This window comes from Camarhynchus parvulus, chromosome 14 (assembly GCF_901933205.1).
Source record: "Camarhynchus parvulus chromosome 14, STF_HiC, whole genome shotgun sequence".
Taxonomy (NCBI): Eukaryota; Metazoa; Chordata; class Aves; order Passeriformes; family Thraupidae; genus Camarhynchus; species Camarhynchus parvulus.
The window spans coordinates 790,099-813,279 of record NC_044584.1 but is presented as its reverse complement, the minus strand read 5'-3'; the positions used below and the strand labels follow the sequence as shown (position 1 = coordinate 813,279).

The following is a 23,181-nucleotide window of genomic DNA, read 5'->3' as shown; positions in this document are numbered from 1 at the left end:
CCTGATTAAAGCAGCAGGAGCCCACATGAATTCCCTTTTTTCCCCCTCCCCAAGAGTTTCACATGCAACATCCCCTCCTCAAAATCTGTAAGAAAACAAGAATCAAACCAAGAACATTTTGCCAGCTGAAAGGCGCCGAGACCTTGTGTGGGGCGGGATGCGCTTCCAGCTGCCAGCCTAAAGGGACGGCTGAGGGAGATTAAACACAGAAATGCTTTTCATAAGGCAGGAGCCTTTGAAGAGGACAGTTCAGCTACTTCATTTCGTAATCTTCACAAAGCGTCAGATTTTAGCCTAAGCAGGTCTTAAAACAAGGAGATTTTATTTTAAAAAGGGGAAAAAAAAAAGGTAGGAATGTGTTCTGGCTGGGTTCTGTTGATTCAGCAAGGGTTAGACACACACATGCTTATTGATCGCAGAGAGCTCCCTGCTAAGTTAATTGTCTGGAATTTTAACTGAGCTCTCAGCAAGTTTCAAAATCCATGTTGGCTGGAAGTGGGTGGGGGACCCAGAAAAAAACAGGCTGCAGAACTGTGCCAGTCCTAAAGTTAAAAAAACCCCAGCAATTACTTTCATGAAGAGAAGAACTTCAGCAGGGCATGGTTTTAACTGGGTTTGGGGATTCTGACTCTGACACCGTTAGAATTCAGTGCTGGAAAACGCATATGCAAAGCAGTACCATTATCAGGGAGCACCATCAATGCTGTTTCACTCCTACCCACGTCACCAAGTGAGGGTATTTATCTCCTGTGAGCTCCCAGTTGTGGCTCATGACAATTTCTACACAGAAGTGTCACCACCAGCGGTACCTGCCCATGTTACAGCACCTGAACACTGACCTTCTGCTGGTGCAGGCTACGGCAAACCTGGCACTGCATGTGCATGAGGGCTACCCACGGCTTTGCATTGCCCACCAAGCCCTACCTTCCTCCAGAACACCTCCAGCAGCAGTTTCTCCAGTTGAAGAACATGCTGCAGGGATGATTTGGCATTATCAGACAGGAACAGTCAAAGACACCTTTAAAACAACCTGCGATTAGTTTCAAACAAAGCTTTGCACTCCATCGACCCACTTGGCAACACCATCCTGTACCAACGTGGGTGTTCCCCAGCACCAATGCTTTTCCAAGGTTTCCCATGCCCCTCATGCCCATGGCAGCTCCCTGGCCCACTCCCCACCTACCTGAACTCCCTGCCCTCGCTGTAGCGCCGGGCTGAGGCCGCGCGCTGCGTGGCCGTCTCCAGAAGCAGCTTCTGTGTCAGCCTGCTGGAAGGAGCCGAGTCCCTGCTGGCCTCGGGCTCAGCCTCTTGGTCACACTTCCACTCCTCATCCTCGTTCAGAGTTGGCAGATAACCAGGTAGCCCTTTACCTGTCCCAGACCCCGAGCTCGGATCGCTATAAATTTTTGGACTTTCCCCACCTGTCCTTGTGTATTCCAAATAAATATCCGACTTAAGGAACAAAGGGTAGGTATTGTCTTCTATCATGCACTGAATCTCCGTTTGGGCCTGGTCAAACATGTCAGGGTCAATCTGCAGTTTCATGACACAGTCTTTGATGAAGCTTTTTGTGGCCGGTTTGATCTGCCGGGACACAATGCCATTGTTGTCGAGGATGTATTTTTTGTAAATGGCTTTTGCCAGCTTGAGTCTTTTTTCCTCATTAGACACGCATGGCTCCAGCTTCCTGAAGCCACTGCAGGCAAACCAGAAGTCCAGCAGATCTGCACAGTCCTCCTGTTTCAGGAAAGTCCTGAAGAGGTTGATGCCATCTTGATCATCCAGCAAGGAGTGCAGTGACTCGGCCCACTTCAGGTAGGGTGGAGTTGGCGAAGCACTCCCCTCGGGCTCGTACCCCAAATCCAAATCGGAGCGCCTCGGTGTTGCCGTGGATGTCTCGTTTCTGACCACATCACTTTTACCAGAGTAGAAACCATGGCTAACTGGCCTTGGGTCTGTGGACACGAGCTCCCCCTCCTCACCAGGAACTGGTGGCCTTGGAGCATCTTCAGTGAAGCTTCCTCCGAGGTCCAAGGGGAAGCCCTTCCCCTGGATATTCATTTTTCTGGTCCTTGCTTGCGTGGGAGCAGCGGGGGATGAGCGCCAATCTCAAATCACCAATATTTGTAGCTCCAAGGTGAACAAGTTTGTTTGGCTGAAACAGACGAGGAAAAAGTAAGCGAGTATCACTGGAAATAAACACTTTAAGACAACAAGCTAGTGGTTATGCTCTCCACCTTTAGTGTACTAACACCTCTTTTTCAGCAGAATCAATGGCTTGGTAACTTCTGAGAGCACAGAATCGAGCTCAAAGCAGGCAGAGGCTAAAAATGAGTTACAGAATATCCCAAAACTTTACATCCAGAATTTGGCAACACTGACACAGCCGACACCATGCTAAAACATCAGCCAATTTCCCAACACCAGTGGTTTATACATGACCCTGGCATGTGGCAGCCCACATCCAAGAGATCCATACCCAGGTACCACAGGGCACATGCCACCTTCTGCACTGCCACCAGCTCCTCTGCACTGCCTATCTGGACAGGACGCATACCAGATCATACTAAGGCAACACGTTTTTATCTGACTGCAGATCTAGGAAATTCTTATCATTAAACAGGAATTTAAGGCTTGTGAAAATAATTATTAAAGAACATCCAGTTAGTCCTGAAAGCAGGGCTGCACCTTAATCAAACACAGGTGGCTTTCGTACGCTCAAGTGACATACCAGCGCCACATTCCTCACAAATCTCCGCGTTTCAGAAATACGCCCCGTCGCCTCGTCTAGCTCTAGGGGAATCCAGATGCATCGTTGACCCTAATATTCTGGGCATCTGGACTGCATTCTTGCTTCAGATGGGCATGTTAGTACAGGAGCTCAGTTCTAGCACTGCTTTTTGTAGGCAAGCCGTTGAGAAAAGGTTCATTTACGCTAACAAAATTGCATGCTACGAGCCTGGGAAAATTTCAGGTCATCAAAGGAAAATGAGAAAACCACCTTGACAAGGAAACCTGATCAAGTACGATGTTTTTAAAGAAGAGCAACGAGTCAATATGGAGGATGGAAGGTATGGGGAAGGCAGGGAAGGAAGAAAAGGGCAATCCCTGGGTTGCTACTTCTGCAGCTCAACAAATTAACCTCATCATTTAAAGCGAGTAGCAAAAGCCTTCTGTTACAGAACAGCCTCAGCTTCTAAGCCCCAAGTACTGCAGAGCACCAGCAGCCTCACAAATTACTCCTTGCACTGGATTAACTCAATTGCATGTAAAAACACAGCAGGAAAGACACATTTTAGCTCGCCCTCCCTCTCAAAGCAAACCCCACACCAACGAACATCTTTGGGATGCTTTGCCATTTTCCCCCCATTTCTTGATCCTGGCTAAACCAAGAACAGCCGCCGATGCCGTACCTGTCCTTACAGCCCACCTGTCCATCGTGAAACAACCCAGCGAGCCCAGGAGAGGCCAGCGAGGATGGCTGGGCCCCGCCAGGAGCCAGCGCCGCGCCCGCACCCGGCCCGAGCCCCCGGCACGCAGCCCCTGCCCTGGCACCGCGGGACGGGGCTGGGCTTTGGCACCACGGTGCGGTTCTGGGCGGTTTTCACCCCGCGTCTGGAAGCGAGCGCTGCACTCGGCCCCCCGTCTGCGGTGCAGGTCCCCGGTGACCCCCGGCCGGGTAAAGGGGACCCCCGGGGCAGCGGCACCGCAGCCCCAAAGCCACGCCGGGCATTGTTGCGGCGGGGCGGCGCTGGCTCCTCGCCCCGGCCGGGGCAGCCCCGGGGAGCCTCCCGGAGGACACGCGAGGCGCCCGGCCGAGCCGCTCGCCCGGCTCCGGAGGGGACCCCCGGCCGGCCCGCGGGAGGCGCGGGGCCGGGTGGGCTCCGGGGCGGCCCCGCCGCTGACAGGGCGCCGCGCGGGGCCCCCGCCGCCCCCCGGGCAACTTCGCGGGACCCGGCCCGCGCCGCCCCCGGCCCCGCTCGCCCTCCCGGCCCGCCCGGCTCCCCCGCGCCCCGGGCGGCCTAGCCCGGCTCGCCGGCCCCGGCGCGGCCCCGCGCTCCCGCCCGCGGCGGCCTCGGCGCGGCCTCGGCGCAGGGCCTGGGCCGGGGCCGCCTCACTCACCCGCGCGGAGCGGCGGCGGCCCGGGGCGGCGCGGGGGCCCGGCCCATGCGGCTCAGCGGCGGCGGCGGCCCGGAGGGGCGGCGGCGGCACAAAGCGGGCGGCCCGGGACGCCCATGGCCGCGGCCGCAGGCGGGTGGCGGCGGCGGGGAGCGAGAGCAGCAGCAGCAGCAGCAGCAGCGAGCCGAGCCCCGCCCGCTCCGCTCCGCCTGCGCCGCTGCCTCCCAGCCCGGCACGGCGGCTCAGCCGCGCCCCCCGCGCCCCCGCCCGGTACTGCGGGACCGGCGGCCGGAGCGGGGCGGAGCGGGCCCGGCCCGGCCCGGCCCGGCCCGGGAAGGCGGCGCGGCGGCACGCGGGGCGGCTGCAGGCCCCGCACTCCTGCACGGCCGGCCCGGGGAAGCACGGAGGTCCCGGCTCGGGGAGGCCTCGATTGCCGGTAGCCGCAGCACATTGTGAAGTGCACGGGCTGAGCTCCCCGGACAGCTCCGGCACATGGCCGAGGCTTCGGGCTCGGCTTCCCGCAGAGCCCCGGCTGGGAACCGTTCCCAGCACCTCAGGGGCTGAGTGGCTCCGGGGCTCCGGGCCCTGGATGAGGGGAGCCCATGAGCATCCCGGGCAGAGACGGCCCCAGAGAAACTTCGGAGACCTCCAGGGTCTCGTCGAAGGGCTCTGCCCAGGAGGGGCATCAACCCTCAAACACCGCCAGCCTCCACGGCTCTGTCCGTGTCGAACACCATGTCACACCTGAGTTTTGTCCAGTTTGGACCACGCACCATTGGCCTGGGGATGTAGGGGCACCGGTCCAGCAGCCGCTCTTGCCTCCAACAACAACTAGAGCTGGTTTGGAACCTGCACTGTGTGTCCTGCAATGTGTGTCCTGCTTCTCTGAGCTGGGCAACTGCTGCGGGGAGAAATCAGGGGCTGGCCAAGAGGTGGCACTGCATGGGCTGGAAAGGGTCACACCACGTGGAGACTCCCCAAATCGGGCATGTTTGGTTGTGTGCAGCAGGGTGCACCAGCTCTGAGGCTGCAGTGCTGGGGACACTGAAGGGAGAAGAAGTGAATTGCCAGATGCAGAGATCAAATGAGAGTAGCGTGACAGGGAAGTGCAAAAGTGTCTTCCCTGGAAAGCAGTGATAGACTCTGAGCCAGGCAGACCCTAGATACCATCCTAAAAGCTGAACATGCAAACAAGCCAATAGACAATCCTCTGAAAATCAGAAACAACTCAGAATAGTTTCCAACGGGGACTGTTTTTGCTTTCTTATGCGATGACGCTGCCATAGTTGCCTGCCTCAGTGTATTTAGGGAACACTTTTGGAAATGTAGCATTTTTTTTCCAGCTTTATGAAGCTCCCAAATATTCACTCTGGGCAGTGACACTCCCCATCCCACCCCAGCACAGAGCCTGGCAGGATGATGTGGCTCCTTGCTCTCTCTCATGTGAACGATGCTCAGAGCTGATTTACACGTAGCAGTGCAATGCTGATCTCAGGCATAATAATAGAAAAGCTGATGTGGGATTCAGCTGGTAAAGAATTAAAGGATGGGAATATAATTAATGCAATCAGCCTAGTTTCCAGAAAATAGCTCTTGTCAAACTGTGATGTCATCCTTTGAAGAGATTACAAGTTTGGCTGATAAAGGTTATGGCATAGAAATAATAGACCTGGGCTCTGTTCAGGCATGTGACTTAATCCATATACTATTCTGATTAAAAATTAGCACAATACAACATCAAGAGGGACACCTGAAAGGGGCTGAGAGCTGGCAAACCGACAGCCATCAATGGGGAATCCCTGCAGAATGGGAGCGCGCTCAGTGGGTGTCCAGGCTTGGATGGGAAGCCCAGTGCTATTCAGTATTTCCATCAATGGTCTAGAAATAGATTAAAAAGCCCTGCTGAGAAAAACGCCGGGGCGAGGGAAATGAGAGGGGCAGGAGACATGGACGAGGTCAAGACAGCTGTAGAAAACTTCACAAGCTGAGTCCCTGGCAAATAAAACGTGCTTGAATGCGAGCAGCTGTGAAAGGGTCTGTCCACTGAACACAGGGCCCTTCTGCTGGAAACCCAGGATCTGCCAAGGATGGGGGGAGTTTAGCAGGGAGGAGGGATAATGTGGGAGCAGCAGGAGGGATGTCCAGCTGGGACAGGACTGGGTGCCACAGCAGGAGGGTTCCAGTGTCTGTGTTGTGGAAAGGATGCTGAGGAATCGAGAGAAGGTGGAGGGGAGTTAAAAGTGAGCCCTGCTTTGTAGGGGAGTAGCTGAGGCCCGCAGCCTCCCCAGCAAGTTTAAAGGAGCCCCAGAGGTGCCTCCAGTATAGCACTTCAGCCACTTCATGGGTGAGAGAAGATCAGGTGTTAGAGAGCTTTTCATCTGCCAGAGGAAGGCCCAGCACGATTCATAGCTTGAACTGAGTTCATTTGAGAGCAACCAGAGCAAGATTTCTCCGTGTCAAGGGAGAGCCTGAGGTGGTAGGCAATGAGTTTGGGTGCAGCAGGATGCAGGTGGTTGAAGTGCTGGGGCTTGACATGCCCTCCCTCATGCTGCCATCCTTCCCTGACCTTCCTTACTGCTCCTCGGGTTGGGCTGGACCTGGGGAGGTGGGAGAAGTGCTGGAGGCTCATCTTGCTCCCACCAACTCCTGGCACATTCCCCCAGCTCAGGGGACACAGCCCGAAGTGAGGATCAGCTCCTATCTCACCCCCAGGCACACAGAGAGGCAGGGGACCTCCAGAGCAGCTGGCAGCAGAGTGATCTTTTGTCCCTTCCAGCAGCGCAGGATCACTCTGTGCATGCTCCCAGGGAAAGCAGAGCCACCCCTGCCCTGCTCCAGCAAAGGCAGCCAGGCAGCTGCCCCTGCCTAGGCCACAAGAAGCAAATCCCAGAGGTCAGTGCCAAACCCTCACGGTGCCTCATTATTTTCTGGTCTTCTAGCAGGGATGCTTGGAGCTGAGAGGGCCATGGGCTCCCTCTGGAGCCCCTTCCCTGCCTTTTACCCCTCAGGTGGCTCATGACAAAGAGGCTTATCCCTGCACTCTACCAGGGGCCAAAATCACTTCCAGATTTATCTGAGGGCATCAAACAGGAAATAAACCACACTGAGCATTCCTGGCTGTGTGCTGGAGGAATCAGACTGCAAATTCTTTGATGCCAATGAACCAAACCTGCTTATTTTTCCCTCTTCATCAGCTGACCATGAAGCTCTGCCTTTCGCCCCAAATATCACCCTTACACCAAAACTGCCACCACTGAGATCGCAGTGGTGTTTTGTGCACCCCTGGTGTCTCCCTGCCACTGAGACTGGCCCCATGTGAGCCTGGGGTTATGGACCCTTCCCAGCTCCCAATGCACACATTCCTTTCTGCCTGGAAGAAACAAACTGCAAACACTGGAGAAAAGGAACTGCTCCCAGGCTTTGGTCTGAGGAGTCTGTGCTGCATGCAGGCAGCACTGGTGCAATTCCAGAGCCTCCTTGCAAAGGGATGTGCTCTGTAGCAACCTCCCCTCCTGCCAAGGTAGCTTGGGACCAGCAAGCTCTCCAACATCCCATCTGCAGAGCCCGAAACCGTCTGGATCAGCTTCAGCACTGACTAGAGTCCTCCCAAATGAATTCTCCTCTTTGTAGCGGCTCACTGGCTCCTGCAGGGCGAGGTGGGTCTGACCGGAGCCGGGGGGTGATGCCTGGTGGGCTGCCAGCCTGCAGCGATCCCTTCCAGCGCAGGGATGTGCGTGGGTGGGAGCCGGCGTCCCTCTGGCGCTGGCGGATTCGGGAGGGAGTGCACTAGATGGTGCTGTTCAACCTTTGGCTGCCATTTAAAAGGCTCCTGCAAGGTCATCAGCCATGCCGAAATTCGGTGGTTTTATTCAAAAAGCTTTTTGGAACTAGGAGATAAATAGAAATATTCTGAAATATGAGGTCTTATGCTGATCACTGACAGAGGCAAAGGGATGTGCTGCCTCCCACCTCGGGCCTGCAGCACCCTCAGTGCTGAGGCAGGACCCGGGGTTTGACTGCGTGACCAATAATGAAAATAATGATTTAAAAATTTAACGATTTAAAGAAAAAAAATGATGCCAAGAAAATAATATCCTGGTGTGCAAGAGGCGGCTGACAGCTCTCTTTGGACCACTGGCAAGATGATGCTTACAGAATAGGAGGAAGAAAATGTATTAGCATTCTAGATAAAAGTATTGGTGTTGTGGCACCAGGAACACAGAGCATCCCAAAGAGCCCGGCTGGGATGAGGCACCAACAGCCCAGTAGCACTGCCACCGAGGGGACAAGCAAGCAGAGCCACAGGATACAGCTAGCAGGAGAAGTGGCCATGGATGGGGCTGGATGAGGGTGCCTCCCTCACTGGGAGGGAGAGATGGAGCAGATCTCATTGTGGGCAGTGAGGATGCCCACAGACAGCTGTGCCAGGGCTAGGGGCAAGAGTGGAAGTGAGTTATGCTGATTTCAACCACCACAGCATCCCTTCTTGCAGGGTATAAATATATCTGCCCACCCTGGCCATGCCAGCCTGCCAAAGCATCCATGGAGCTGTGGGTGCAGGTCCCACAGGCAGCCTGGGTGTGCCTCCTTCTTTGGATTCCCCAGCTCAAGCAGGTAAACACATTGCTTCTAGTGCTGGGTAAAAAGGATGAAGCACTGTTTGGACACCAAGTTTATGCCTTTTCATTCAGATCCTGCTCTTTCATAAAGCCCACGCTGGAGCCTGTTCCAGGCAGTGGGAAGGTTGCAGGGCTTGGCTGCTCTGGGAATTCAGATTCTTCCCCTCTAGAAAAATCATCCCAGTTCCCCTGTTCACTCCTGTTCCCACATGGGTGCTTACTTGCAAATCCCCTGTTTATGCTGGGGTACAGGCATGGAGCGGGTGGATGGGACAAAATCTCTACTACTCACATAAAAACCCCAAACACTGTATCCAGGGTGACCTTCTTCCAGGAGTGTAGGGGGAGAAGGGCCTGGAGCAGCTAAGGCAGCAGTCTGAACTGGGTTTTGCAGCTGCCAGTGTTTGCCCATGGTGGTGCAGATGCCCAAATGGCAGATGGAAGCCCCAGTACATAACCCTGAGCCCCTGCAGTGTCCCAGCACCCTGGCCTGTTCTCCCCTTGCTTTGCCTTTGTCTCCAGGTGTTCCTCTTTGTGCCTGCCCTGGCATCAGCCTCTTTCCCCCAGCTCTGCTTTGCCCTTCCTGCTGGGTTACAGAGCCCCCAAACCTGATGTTTACCCCCCCCAAAAAAAAAGATTACAGACAAGCTCATACCATGCCTTGGGAGGCTGCTCTGATGTGCTGCTCACCCAGCACCCTACTCACAGAGGAGCTTGACATGGACTTATATCTTCCCACACTTCTGTGACCCTCCTGCCACCAGCCCTCAGCCCACCCCAGCTCCTTTCTGACTGTCAGCCACCTCTAACCTCATGTTTGGGCTCAGGACTGGAGTTTTGGTCAAAGCTTTCCCCCTACTCCTCCTCCATTCCAACCAGCCCAAGGAGAGCCACAGCAGCTCATGGCCACTCTCCTCTGCTTGGTTTCCACCACTCATAACCCCAGCAACAGCCAGTGACCATATCAGCTCATGTTCCTCTGCCCTGCCTGGGCAAAGCCCAGTTTGTTCACATGGGCTTCTCTTCTCACTCCTGTCCCACCCCAGATAAGCTCTGGGCTCCCATCCCAGCTCAGGGCTGTGGCATAGAAGTGTATGGACTGATAGGGGTGCCAGGCCCTTGGTGTGTCCCCCAGCCCTCCCCTCTGTGCTGCTTTTGGGGAAAGGTTCCCATATCTGGCAGAGCAAAGAGACCCTCACAGACCCCTGCAAGATCTGAGACCCTGCCACATCCATGACCCTGACAGACCCCTGCCACATCCCAGACCCTACAGCTCCCCTGGTTTTGGTCAGCCTCCTCTGCCCAAAGCAAGGGCACAGGAGCTCAGCCAGCACCACCAGTGCCCAGCACTCTTCATCCCCAGCCAGTGAGGGTGAGCACCCCCAGGGACACCGCACACACCTTCCTGCACCCACCTTTGGGGTCCAGCCCGGGCCTGTGCCCTGCACTGCTGTCTCTCCATGCTCCAGACCACCAGGCTCGCTGCTCCTCTCGGGGTGCCAGGGCTGGGATGCCATCCACACACAGCCCAGAAATGCCGCTCTGCAGAAAGAAGAGATGTCAGCTCCTCCCTGCTGGGACCACCCTACCCAGGAGATGTTTCCAGGGGTGCTGGGCCAGGCAGGGACACCCTGTGCTCCCCACTCACAGGAGGAGTGGAACCTGTTCCCATGGTCCTGAAGGACACACTTCACATCTTGCCTCTCGGTCAGTGGGAGATGTCTGGAGCAGGGTGTGCTCTGTCTGGAGCACCACAGGGGCCTCTGGTGTGGTTATCCCTGCTGGAATGGTCCCAGCTCACAGAGCTGAGGCAGGAGGGAGCAGCAGTGGCCGGGGACAACCCTGTCCCTGTTCCCAAGCCCTGCTGCAGAGCCAGGGCCCACCCACCTGCCCAGGCCATTGTTTGCCCTCTGCTCCAGCGTCCCCACAGTGGGATGGGATGGGATGAGAAGAACACGAGGAGCAGCTCCATGGAAACAGCTGGTTCCTGCAGCAGGGTTATCCCAGAGCAGCCTCTGATAATTCAACCTGATTAATTCAGTTGGGAAAGGTGGATTTCCTTTACCCAGCCATCAGTGACTGTGACCTGGGCTGCTGGAAGGTAGGGGAAGGCTGGTCAGTGCAGAAATATCAGCTGCTCTGCTCTCACAGACCTGTTTTGTAATGCTGGGCAAGATCTTCTGGCTTAACTGTGACCACCAGCTTGGCTGGTAAGAGCCCCCTCAGTGCTCGGTGGTGCCTCAATGTGTGTCCTGCAGCCCCAGGATTTCCAGTGTGACCCTTTGGACACGATCTCCATCAGCAAAGCAGCTTGGAGAGCTGGTCCCCACGTTCCTGCCTCACTCCTCCTGGAGGGTCAGCTCTCCCAGGGAGATGGCAAAATTCTTGTGACAAGCAAGGCCTGCTGTCTATGTTTTGGCTGATTTTCCACCTCTGGCGACCAGGCAGTGGCCAGTTGGACACGCTGCTGTTTCTGTGTTCTCTCCCGGGATGACTGTCGCTGACGGTGCCTCTGCTCTGACGAGGCTTTCCCCGGATTTGAGGCAGACGGTCAGGGGATTGCTCTGTCCCGCAGTTCTGGTTTGGTGTGAGTCCACCTAGTGGCCCACGGCTTTATGGTCGGCTTTGCTGGGCTCAGGGAGGCTTGTGAGGACGTCTCAGAAACGCTCGTGCATCCAGGGCAAGCTCTAGAAAGAATTTTACCTCTGCACGGTGTCTCAGGTCCCAATTTTTACGGTTTAGGTCCCAGCTCACCGTTGTCCTTCCCCAGGAGAGCTCTGGTGAAGTGACAACAGCAGCTGAGGTTGTGGCCGGTTTGCTGAGGCCCAAACCCCAGCCAGCCCTGGGCAAAGGGTCCCTGTGATCACACTGGGCACTGCTGAGGGAAGCCCCGCAGCATTTCCACCCCTTAATTCTCCTGCAGAATGATTTCTTCAGCCTCGAGCTCCTCAGACAGGGCAGTGGGTGCCCCAAATGCTCCTCTGAGTGATCCCATACCCTGAGGAAGTGCTGGCTTTGGGTGCCCAGGCAGCCCAGCAGCCAGAATCTAATTGCCACTGGCAGCTGATTGCCAGTCGTGGGCTCCTGGTGGCTGTTTGTGCCAGGCAGGACAGCTGTGCTGGCAGGAGGTCACAGTCTGCCAGCCAGAGCCCTCACTGGGCCCTTCTGTGGCACAACACGCTCTGTGTGCTGCAGGACCACGTGCATTCCAGGCCAGCCCCAGCTGGGGGACCCCCAGGCCTGGCAGGGCACTTCTGGGAGCCTCTGCTCCTTCAGCTCTCTGCTGGGATAGCCACAGACCCTCTGGGGTCTCTCTCTACCCACACAGAGACTCCAGCCTCCACCACCCCTTTCCCAACCTCCTGCTTCCCAGCAGCACCTTGAAAATCCCCAGCTGCAGGTGGGGTTGCTCTCCTTGGCTATCTTCCCTCTGAGGTGGCCCTTCCTTGCAGCAACCATCCTGTGCCACCTCCCCAGCAAGGGCCACCCCTCCTGGCTGAGCTGGGACCTCTGGTGTGTCACCAGCACCCAGTGAAGGTGGCCAGGCTCAGCACCAGCAGGTCCTGGAGCCCCGCCACCCCCAGAGATCACTCCCTAGAGGTGGGAGTGAGTGGGACAGGAAAGGCTCAGCACTGATGGACACCAGCTGAGGTCCCTGACCAGCCAAAATGTTGGACACAGCCCAGCAGTGCCTGGGGCTGACCTGCTTCCTCCTGCAGGTAACAGTCCTGCCTGATGAGCTGGGGGTGCCATTTGTCCACACACTTAGGGGAGTCTCCAAACTCTTCTGCTGCTTTAACTGCCCAAGCACAAGCCCAGCCCCCGACTTGGCATTGACTCATCTCGAGGCTTTCTAGCATGAGGTGAACAGATATGAAAAGTGTTGGCCTTATCCTGACAGAAGACTGGAGAAATTGCTCACAAAATAATTTACTGTGTGAGGAAGCTCAGAGAAGTGGGGTGTCTCTGTATTTGGAGGGATCCAAGACTTGCTCCACAGCCAAGGCAAACAGGCACTGGATGTCAGCCATGGGGTTCCCTGTCCCCTTCTGCCAGCACTTCTGGGCCTGTCACCCATGCTCACCACCTGGCAACTCTGCCTGGCTGCCTCTCTCCTGAAATCTCCCTTTCCTGTGCCAGGCAGGAGAGCCACAGCAGGGCCAAGTGCTCTCCAGGATAGAATGTCTGGGAGCTGGGGGAGTCATGGAACTGTGATCATGAGCAACCCATGGCATCCCACTTCCCTGGGGAAGAGATTACCAGAACTGCTCCTGGGAGATGTGAGCACCAGGCCAGGCAGCTCTGAGTGCCCCATCTCCTCCAGAAGCCAAGCCTTGGGCTGTATTCCACAGAAGCTTCTTCCCAGCCCTTTGTCCCCTGTCCCCATCAGGACACGAAGGCTCCTGCTACTCCCTTGCTCTGCAGGGCTGGAGACACCACCTGGTGTCCAGCCAAGTCGTGTCCAAGCATCTCATGTCCAACCATGTCCCACCCCTCATGCCCCTGCTGTGTCCCTCAGCCTGGGCAGCTCCTTTTCCCCACAGAGGGAGCTGACAGCAGCCAGACCCCTGCTGCTTGGCCATCTCACCTCAGGGCTCTCCTGGTGCTCTCCCAGAGAGCAGATTCCCACTCTGATTGTCCTGCTGGGCATTCTCTTACCAGTGCACCTCCTGCCAGAAGTCCTTCCACGGACACATGCTGGCTGGCACAGTGACCAGCCTCCAGGCAACCCATGGCTGGCAAATGTGAGCAAATCCAACCTTGTATTGTATTTCATCCTGATTCTTTATAGTTACAGAGGCTCAAAACAGGAGAAAACACATCTGGAAGCAGATGTACAGCTCCAAATCTTGGACTTGTAGACACTGTAGACCTTGCAGAATCTCCAGACCTTGGACTTGGACTCTTCCTATTGGCAGCATCTTCCCTGGTGTGCCAAGGCCATGTCATGGAGAACATGTGTCACAGAGGACTTTGGTTCCTCTTCCCACACTTCTGTGACTCTCCAGGGCTGTGAGGTGAGTGCCCATGGTCTTGGGTGACCATCTTGTGGGCAGGGTCCCACGAGACACCAGTCAATGCCAGAAGTTATCCCAGCCCACCTGAGCTTTGGCCTGCAGTGGGACATGCAGCAGAGGTGTCTGCCCAGGAGGTCCAGTCTCCCTCTTCCCAGCAGAGGGGTATTTTCAGATCTCCAAATATCTGAATATCTTTAGCTCAGCCGATTTATCTTAGTCTGGCACTCAACAGCTGCACAGAGACCCCTGCCATGAAGATTCTGCCTGATGGAAATGAATGATTCAGCCTGAATTCTTGTCCTCTGCCTCCCAGGTGGTTTGTGCTCCTCATGTATCAATGTGGCCGGGCAGCTCCTGTGCTGGGCAGACCTCTGGAGGGACCATGTGGAGCAGCCGGGAGTTTTGGGAATGCCCTGGTGATGATCAGAGCAGCTGTCTGGGTTTGGCAGCGAGGCTCAGTGAGCTCCCACTGCACTTCAGCCTTCCAAGGAGCCTCTGCTTCAGGGTGGCACCCACATCCCTGACTCCTGTCCCTTGGATCCCTTGGTGGATCTCAGGATGGACTGTCCAGAGCTGATGACTCACAGCTTTCTCAGCTTAATCACTGCTTGTGCATCCATTCCCTGCAGGAGCTTCTGGCACTGGCCATTTTAACCCTGCTGGAGGAGTTCTGGAGGATTCCCAGTGTCTGTGAGTGCAGCAAGAGCAGAACAGCTTGACCTGGAGCTCGCAGTAACAACCAAATCCCTGTGAGGCTGTTTCCTCCCTGGGTCACTTGTGTCAGTGCCTTGTAAGCACTGTCCCAGTGGATGAATGCCTGTGCCCACCTCAGAGAGCCTCTGGGGGTGCAGTGAGCCCCCCACCCTCTGGAGAGGGACTCCTCTGCTGTCCCTTGTCATGAGGACAAAACCCTGGGCAAGCCCTCTGGGCTCTTTGAAATGAGTCCTTTTGGTTTCTCCATTGCTGTTTCCTTTACATGTTCTTACTGAAGATCCTCATGAGCCACAGGCCTTGGGTGGCACTGAGCTGCCCATAGCACCAATAAGGACATTTTGGACTCAATGGCGCCCTGGGAGGGCCATGAGCTCCTGAGTGAGGTCACACCCACCTGAGACCCCATTTCCTTGCTGTGCAGAGTTCCCTGCTGGCTCAGCCCCATCCCATGGCCACTAATGCCTGTCCAGCCATGCAGTTCCGAGCTGTTTTCAATCACTGTGGGCCCTCCTGCCCTGCTGTGGACCAGGAGTGGACCCTCACCCAGAGCTGGCCCAGGGGAGCCCGTGGCTCAGCACAGGCCATACCCAGTGCCTGGAGGGGTGGCTGGTCTGTGTGCCCTGCTCACCTCCAGCACCCACAGCTGCCACCTCAACCCCTCTCAGCTCATTCCTGCCAGCTCCCACCTCCTCCTGCCCCAACACCCCCATCACGGGGCTGTGGTCCCCACTCGTGTCCCACCTGCCCTTTGCTGCTGCTGGGTTTGTTTCCTTTCCAGGTTCCTCAGCTCTGGTCTCTGCTGTGCCGTGTTGGGAAGTCAAGGTGAGTCCAGGTGTGATCTCCACTTCTCCTCCCCACAGCGCCGGCTCTTCACGGCATGGACAGTTCTATTCCCACATCAGTTGTATCCCATGTCCTTAGAGGATGGTGATTCCCCCATCTCAGGGCAACAGCACCATCCCAGGGTAAATCCCAGGCCATGGCTAATTTAAGGGGAGTCACCCCAGCTGCCAACTCCCCATGGGAAGTTGGCACCCCAAAAACCACCACCCCAAAACCAGGCCCGGGACCAACCTGGCCTTGCAGCCCTCTGTGCCACCACTGCCCCAGGGAGGCACTGAGGGGTGAGGGTCCCACTGAGGTCCTGGCAGGATCCCGGTGAGGTTTCAGGGCTGGCCGGGGCTGGGAACATCCCTGCCCTCTTTGTGCTCCCCTGGTAAGCAGCGCAGTGCAAATATCAGCCGTGTTCTTTGAAATGAAAATAAAACTGATGAAAGTCGGGCAAATCCTCCTGCTGGCCCCTGCTGCTGGCCTGAGCAGTGGCTCTTTCTGCCGCCGAGCCGGCTCCCGCAGTTATCAATACATTATGTATGCCGGTGTCCGTCGGCCAGAGCCTTTTGTTGATGCTGAATATGTCCTGGCCAACAAAAGTGGACTGGATTAGCCACAGTGGATTAAAAGATTTTCTTCTTGGAGTTTACCTAATAATATAACAATTGACATTGAAGGTCTCTTTGAACCCTACACGACTCTCTTATTTTACCATCTGTGAGTTTGCTCTCCGTGCCGCTGATGGGGCTGCCGGTGGTGCCGGTGGTGGGAACGCCGCCCGCAGCCAAATTTATCACTGAGCAGAAGAAAGCAGCCCGTGTTTGAAGGGAAGCAGCGGGAAGGGAAAGTGGCACAACTTCTGTCCTCCTGCCTTTGTCCTCGGCCCTTCTGCTGGTGGCTCACCAGGCTGGCGATGCTGCGGCGTGAGGAGAGAAGAGACCCAAGGAGTGGGCTCCAGCGGTGGGGAAGCCACCCGCTCATCTGCAATTCGAGGTGTCTGGAGAGGTCCCGGACGGAATAAGCTCCTTTATTAACCATGAATTTTGGGAGAGTTGTCGAACTGTGAGCCAATGGAGTTTGCTTGTCTCGGTTCCAGCTGTTGGGATCTGGCCACTGTCCCTGGTCTCCATTGCAAGATGGGTCAGGCAGCAGCGGCAGCGACACCGGGAAACATGGAGGGCAGCGGCAGCAGGGGAGGAAGGCTCCCCCCAGCATCCTGCGGCGCCGCCGGCCCTCGCCCCCTCCTCCGGCACACCCTGGCGTCCCAGCCTCGGGCTTTGATCTCATCCGGGGGGGCTCCATTCACAAGTCTTTCATTGCAGCCTTTGGAAATATCCGTCCTCAGAAGTCTCCAGTAATGAGATGGGGAGACGATGAGCAATTTAGGCGCCGTTCTTTCTCGCTTGCGTTTTTTATCTCCATATCCCCCCCCTTTTTTTTCCCTCCTTTTTTCTTTTTTTTTTTTTTTGCAAAGACACTTCTGGAGCGGTGCCGACTTTGTATGGGATCACCGCACCACCCCAGTCCTGCCGGGGGGGAAGGAATATGGGGGCTCGTGCCTCTCAGCCGGGGGCCTTTGATGAAGCTGCTTTGCGAAATTTGATTTGAAAGGCCTACGATGGCAATTTGGGGAGAATGGTGGAGCCTTTCTCCACCCGCCTCTCTTTGTCTCCCACCCGAAGGGGGGTTCCATTGTGGGTGCCGGGGCGAGGGGGTCGGGGCGGCGGCGTGGGTGGGGTGGGGCGGCGCAGGGAGCGCGGCGCGGGAGAACAATGAGCGGGAGATGGGGAGAGTTGGATTCTCACCTGCCCGGGCGTTCGCAGTCCGCCATGACGGGAGCAGCCGCCCTGCCTGCCTGACGCCGGCCGCAGCACTTTTTTTCCCCAGACTCTTGAACCTATTTCCCTTTCTTGGCAAGTGCGTGGCTGGAAGATGGGAATCTTTACTTTATATTGCAGCTTGGGCTTCCCAGCCTGATTGGCTGCAGCCAGGACCAAATGCTGGTCCTTCCATCCCATCGTCACTATGGCAACCGGCCCCGTTAGGCACCACCGATTTACTTATAATTGCTGGGTAAATAGTCAAGACAGGCCGCTTTCATCCCGCACCCAGAGATTGCTCTTCCTCATCTCCTTTTTTCCCTACTTTTTTTTTTTCCCCTTGGAGGAGGAAGCCCTGAAGAGCAGCAACACTTAAAGAAACTCTTTGAAGGCTGTTGCAGGAAGCGGTGCCTCCCTTGGCCAGCCTTTCCCATCGCTCCCGCCGCACAAAACCTCGGTGCCAAGGCTTTCCTGAACCATCACGGCTCATCACCGTCAACCCTCATCATCCTCCTCCTCAAGGAGTGGCACTGGCTGCAGACACACGATGCCCTACCAGCCATTTCTTCTGTTTCCCATGTGGATTCCACACTGGTTCATCCCAAGAGCCAGGATGGGGCCAAACCGTCCTCCATGACCTCTTCCCCCCTTCCCCGCTGCTGCCATTGTGATTCCTGCTCACAGCACTGGTGTTTTCTACCAGGGAACTGGCACTGCCTGCATCAGCCATCCCTTTTCCTGGCCTCGTGGTGCTGGCTGGAATGAGGAAGTGGTACCTTTGGCCATGCTCATCCCTGGATGCTTCCTGCCTTCCTGCTGAGCTGCTCCGAGCCAGGTCTGCAAGGCCCAGAGCCTCCCACTCCTCTGGAGGGTGTTAACCATGATGGACAGAGCACAGGGCTGGACAGCAGTCCTGTGATGTGGGTATGAGCTCATGCTCATGGCTGAGTGGGTCCTGCAGGCGGGAATGTGCTGAAGAGATCTGGAGAAAATGGACAGCAAGGCAAGAGATGAAAGCGTGGGCTTGAGGGAAAGGAAGCTGAGGTCATCTTCCCTTTTCCTCCTCAAAGCAATCCAGAGAGTGGAATCCTTCAGGGCAGCTGCAGGAGGAGCACTAGGAGACTCTGCCCAAGCTTATTATTTTGCTGGGAGAACTGGGGGATTCCCACCCTGGGGAGCAGAGAGGAGATGAAGGTGACCACAGATGTCAACAGGAACCCAGCTGAGAAGGAAGCAGAAAGGAGCTGTGGAGCAGCAAGAGTGTCGGGGCTTCTGAAAGATCTGGGGAAGAACCAGCTGGTCCTCAGACAGATCCTACCTACCCACTGCCACAAAGAGTTATCTGGAGCCTGGCAGATGTGATAATAGATTTCTTTTTCACACATCACAGGGAGAGCCTGGAAAGGGCAGGTCACTGACCCTGACAGCAGTACCAGTGAGTTGGCAGAAACACGCCTGGAAATGGGGTTTGTGGGCACCAGGGTAAACACCCTCCATCTGGGAAACTGGGGTGATTGTAAAGGGAAGCCTGTCTCCTGGAGCAGCAGCAGTGAATGATGCCCACAGTAAAGCTCCCATGCAAAGGGCTGGTGACAATGTGGTCACCAAAGGCTTCCAGAGAAGTGGAGAAGGGCCTGGCTGGTGCCTGGAGCAGCTGCTGCTGACAGTGCTGGTCTCGGTGCTGGGCAAAGAGCCCACCTGGGGCCAGGGCAAGCAAAGGGAGGTGCCAAGGGTGGGCTCTCCCCGCCCACATTCCTCAGCAGCCGGCTCAGGGCAGCCGGGGAGGCTCAGCTCAAACATTCCAGCCGAGCACTTCATCCCCCAGTGCAGCGAGTGGGGTCACACCAAGCACGGTGTCCCAGTCCCAGCCGTGCTCTGGGCCAGGGATGGCTGCCCCGGGCTCTGCCGGCCACGGGGGGCAGGTTTGGGACTCGGGGATGGGACTCGGCACAGCTCGGGGGCTGTTCCCGGTCCTGCCTGGGGCTGCTCTCCTGCTTGTGCTTTCTCTGTCTGCTAGGGGCAGCGTCTCTCTGCAGGGCTCCGGGGTTTATCTGGGCGGGGATCGCTCCCTGGGCCCTGAGCACGAGCTGGGACTCCCCGGTAGCTGCAGGTCCGCAGCGGGGGCAGCTCCCAGCCGCGCTCGGGCCGTGGCGCAGAGCCCGCGCTGCCCTCCGAGCATCCTCCGAGCATCCTCCGAGCATCCTCCGGCCGCTCCCGTTCCCATAGCAACTCCCGGCTCGCAGCTCCGAGCCCGCGGGTTTGGCCACGGCCATCACGGCTGCAGCCACTGCCGGCTCCCTTGCCAGGGTCCTCTCACCTTCCACCCTCTCCTGCCCCCGGGACCTGCTGCTCCCCCCGCAGAGGAGCCACTGCCTTGCTCCCCACTGCACAGGGGCTCCACAAGCCCCTCCTGTTGGGGAAGATGAAACAGGAAAGCCTTATAAATATGATTGCCTGGCAAAAGATTTTGAGAATATAGAAACTATAAGCGAGATTGAAATGAAAGCAAGCTTTGAGATACCTTGGTTACTGAACAACTGGAAAACAATGGTGTGGCTGGCTGAAGGTAATCCCCTTCTGATGGAACAACACCCTCTGCTTGCAGACAGCTCCAAGGGTCAGAGCAGACCCTACAGCTTGGCAGAAGGGGCCAAAGAGGAGTTCTTAGGGTTTAAAATGTAACACAGTGTGGTAATGTAATGATTCTTATAGGCTGTATGTAAATGCTATAGGATTTGTATCTTGTACTAGATTGGTTAGTGAGAAATAGAATATTCAGCACAGAAGATGATTTATTGTATTGTAGCAGGAACCTCACGCTCTTACCCTTTTACTCTCTTACCCTCTCATCCTCTCTCCCCCTCTCTTCTCTCAGCCTGCTCTGAGCTGTGGCTGGCAGCTCCCAGCAGGGCCCTGCACCCAGGCCCTTTGCAATGAACCCCAAGTTCCTGACCTGGCTGCAGAGATCTCTCGTCTCCGTCCATCCCAACCCTCCTACCCCCCGACGCTCCTACACCTCCAACTAAGTATCTTTCCCAGAGCCCTACAAAGGCCTTAATTCACCTTGTTCTTCAGCATATCATGCAGAAAACAGGGGGAAAAAAACCCAATAAAAGGTGACACAGCATTCAAAGAAGAGAAGGGAGCTCAGCAGGACAAGTGGGTCTGGGTATGAGTGATTTTCACAGTACTTTCCACTCTGCACATCCCAAGACCAAGGAGATTTCAATTCTGCACATCCTCTGCATCCAAGGAGATCTCCCTCTATTTTTGGTGCTGGCACACAGGTTCCACACTTTAAAACAGGGTAGAGAATTGCTGTGAAAAGAAAGAGCCTCAGCTCATGAGTTGTGGAGGAAAAGCCTTGCAGCAAGACTTGAAGCTCAATAGAAGGAGAGGATAAAGTGTGAGAAAGAGGAGAAAATCCCATGCATGGCAAAGTCCTACACAGGGAGCAGAGCATGACAAGGCTCCATTCCCAGAGCTGCAGCAAGGCAGCTTAAAGTTAGAAGTAAAGACTTTCCACCCCTTGAAACCTTCCAAACCCATACATGACTTTTAGGGGGAAGGATTTAACAAGCTCAGGTCCTCCAGCAGCCTCAAAAGTCAAGGGACAGCATTCTAAAGAATAAAATGAGCAGCCATAGACAGTTATGGGCTGTGGGGGAAGAGTCACCTCCCATCCAGCTGGGCAGGTGAGAATCACCTAGGAAAATTCACCTGGGTCTCACAACACATGCAGGAGGGGGCTGTCAAGGAAATTAAAACACCTTGGAACATGTGAGCAGTCTCCATGGGAATAAATACCTGGCTGAAGCACAAAAATCCTGGCCCCATCCATGCCTGGAGCACTGCCAGAGAAATCCCCTCCCCATTGCTCCCTTTTCCCTAGCATGTCCCATGCTGTTTGCTCCCTCCACCTCATTCCAGCTCTGCGTGGGGGGACACATCCCTGGGGGCACCAGGGCACAAGGACCTGCTCAGAGCAGCCACATCCCTGGGTACCCAGAGGCTCTGTGAGCACAGCCCACCTCAGAAATGCTATTTTCTGTGTTTGAGTGCTCTGGCTGGCCTGAGCCAGCACCATTTCCATGTTACCATGGCAATGGCTGCCTGGAAATGTGTGCAAGGGATGGTCCGAGCTGCAGAGTCCAGCCAGGCAAAGGCCTCTGTGGGCAGCCTGGAGCTGCCATGGCCACCCCCTCAGCTCCTCCTCCTGCAGCCAAGGAGCCCAACCTGAGCCCATGGAGTGAGGCAGGACAGGGGAATGGAGGGAACTGCCCCTGTTCTGTGGGCCCATCTCCCATGTCCAGTGTGCCCAGTCCAGCTCAGCCCACAGCTGCAGGAGAGATGGTGGCAGGATCATGGCAGGGAGCTTTTGGCAACTTATTTGCATATGGAGATTTTATTAGCTTGTTGTTTCTTTCTTTCTTTCTTTCTTTCTTTCTTTCTTTCTTTCTTTTTTATTTTTCTTTCTTTCCTATGACTCCTTACTGTAACAACTAAGCCCCCATGTCCCTGTCCACCTCTCTGCTCAGGCTCAATCAGACCCTGCCTGGCTGCAGGCTGGTGTCACCCAGGGAGAGTCCTCCCACCACCAGGCCTCCACCCTGCCCTGGCACACTGGCCATGCCTCGTCCCCTGCAGGGCTGGGGCAGCTGGCCAGGACAAACAGCGTGTCAGGAGCCAGCAGGGCTGGAAAAGCCAGGGGTCACTCCTGGAGAGCCACCAGGACCTTCTGCTGGCCACAGGCAGCAGCACCTGAGGCTGACAGCCCCAGGGACGCTCACACAGAGCCAGCTTGGTTGCTGCTCCACTTCCCTGGGCTCCAGGTGATCCAGCACGTGGCCAGTGACTCCATGCTGCCATCCCTGCCTGCAGCCACCTCTCCTGGAGGTGACGCTTTGGCACACCAGGCGATTCCTTGGGAGGTTGGGAGAAGACAGAGCACAGCACGGGGCAGCAGGAGGAGCTCAGGCAGGAGGGTGACTGTCCATACCCCAGAGGAGGGAGGGAGCAGAGCCACTGGACTCCCTCCCCTCCAGCAGCACCTGGGAGCTGCTCTTCCTCAGACTCATCCTCTCCTCTCTGGGAGGAGCTGCAGCACAGAACAGTGAGCTTGGGAGGACCTCTGGAGGTCTCAGCCCAGGCTCCTGCTCTGAGCAGGGCTCCAGGGCCTCACCCCGTCCTGAAAACCTCCACCTCTCCAGAGCCTGGCCCAGGACTGCACCACCCTCCTGTGGAAGTTTTTTCTCAAGTCCAGCCAGTGTTTCTCACTACCCATGGTCTCCTGTTCGTCCCTCTGCAATGAGCCCAGCTCCATCTTGATCCCCAAAACCCAGAATGGTTTGTCACTCACGAGGTAAATATCCACCAGGATATTTGCTGCCATTTCCTGATCCCCAGAGCAAATTCCAGGGAGAGAGCAAAGCTGTGGGGGGTAAGCACAGCACATAGTCCCAGCTCCAACAGCCTGAGCATCCCAGACCAGCTGTCTGGAAGGAAATGAGTCCTGTGGATCTGAAAACAAACACTGCAGTGATACTTGAAAGGGTTTGCTGGAATTGTCCAAGCCAGTTTCTAAATCTCATTTCTCCTTGATTAATGCTATAGGATTGGGGATTATTTCAGGCTACATTTTGACCTCTGCTGACACCAAGTTTGGGCTGATTCACAGCACTCCTAAAAGTCACACCCCTTTGCAACAGTGATTCCAAACCAAGAGCCTCCAAGCCAGGAGGGAAAGGCAGGCTCACCTCTGAGACCAGCAGGAAAGGACATGCTGCTTGTGCTATTGCTCCCCAAATATCCCTTTTGTTTGAACACAGAGGGGCTTGTTGGGAGCTTACAAGGAAAATCTGTTTAATTCATGAAGGTAAACAGGTAAGAAAATGTTTGTTGAGAAGCAGAGCCTTAATCTCAAGCTGTTTTTTTGATCAGTGACTGCGACTTGCTGGGAATAACAAGTGAGACAGGCAAAATCCAAACATTTCTTCAAGACACCAGCAAACACCAGAATTCAGAACCACCAAGTCCCAAAGAGCAGGATTAGTCCAGCCA

At 55.9% G+C, this 23,181-nt stretch overlaps 1 protein-coding gene across 3 annotated transcripts in view; it reads right to left on the bottom strand.

Moving 5' to 3' along the window:
- AXIN1 (axin 1) overlaps window positions 1-15,310 on the bottom strand; it is an 85,124-nt gene extending 69,814 nt beyond the window's left edge. The window contains exons 1-3 of one of the 3 annotated variants that reach the window (XM_030957929.1): window positions 15,212-15,310; window positions 10,154-10,280; window positions 1,184-2,155 (exon numbers count right to left, since the gene is read on the bottom strand). In XM_030957929.1, the coding sequence (XP_030813789.1) occupies window positions 1,184-2,061 (878 nt within the window). In that variant the 5' untranslated portion in view covers window positions 2,062-2,155; window positions 10,154-10,280; window positions 15,212-15,310. Of the gene's footprint in view, window positions 1-1,183; window positions 2,156-4,122; window positions 4,273-10,153; window positions 10,281-15,211 lie in introns of those variants that run through there. The other 2 variants (XM_030957930.1, XM_030957928.1) reach the window with 2 other exon arrangements.
- Between the last annotated feature and the right edge of the window lie 7,871 nt (window positions 15,311-23,181).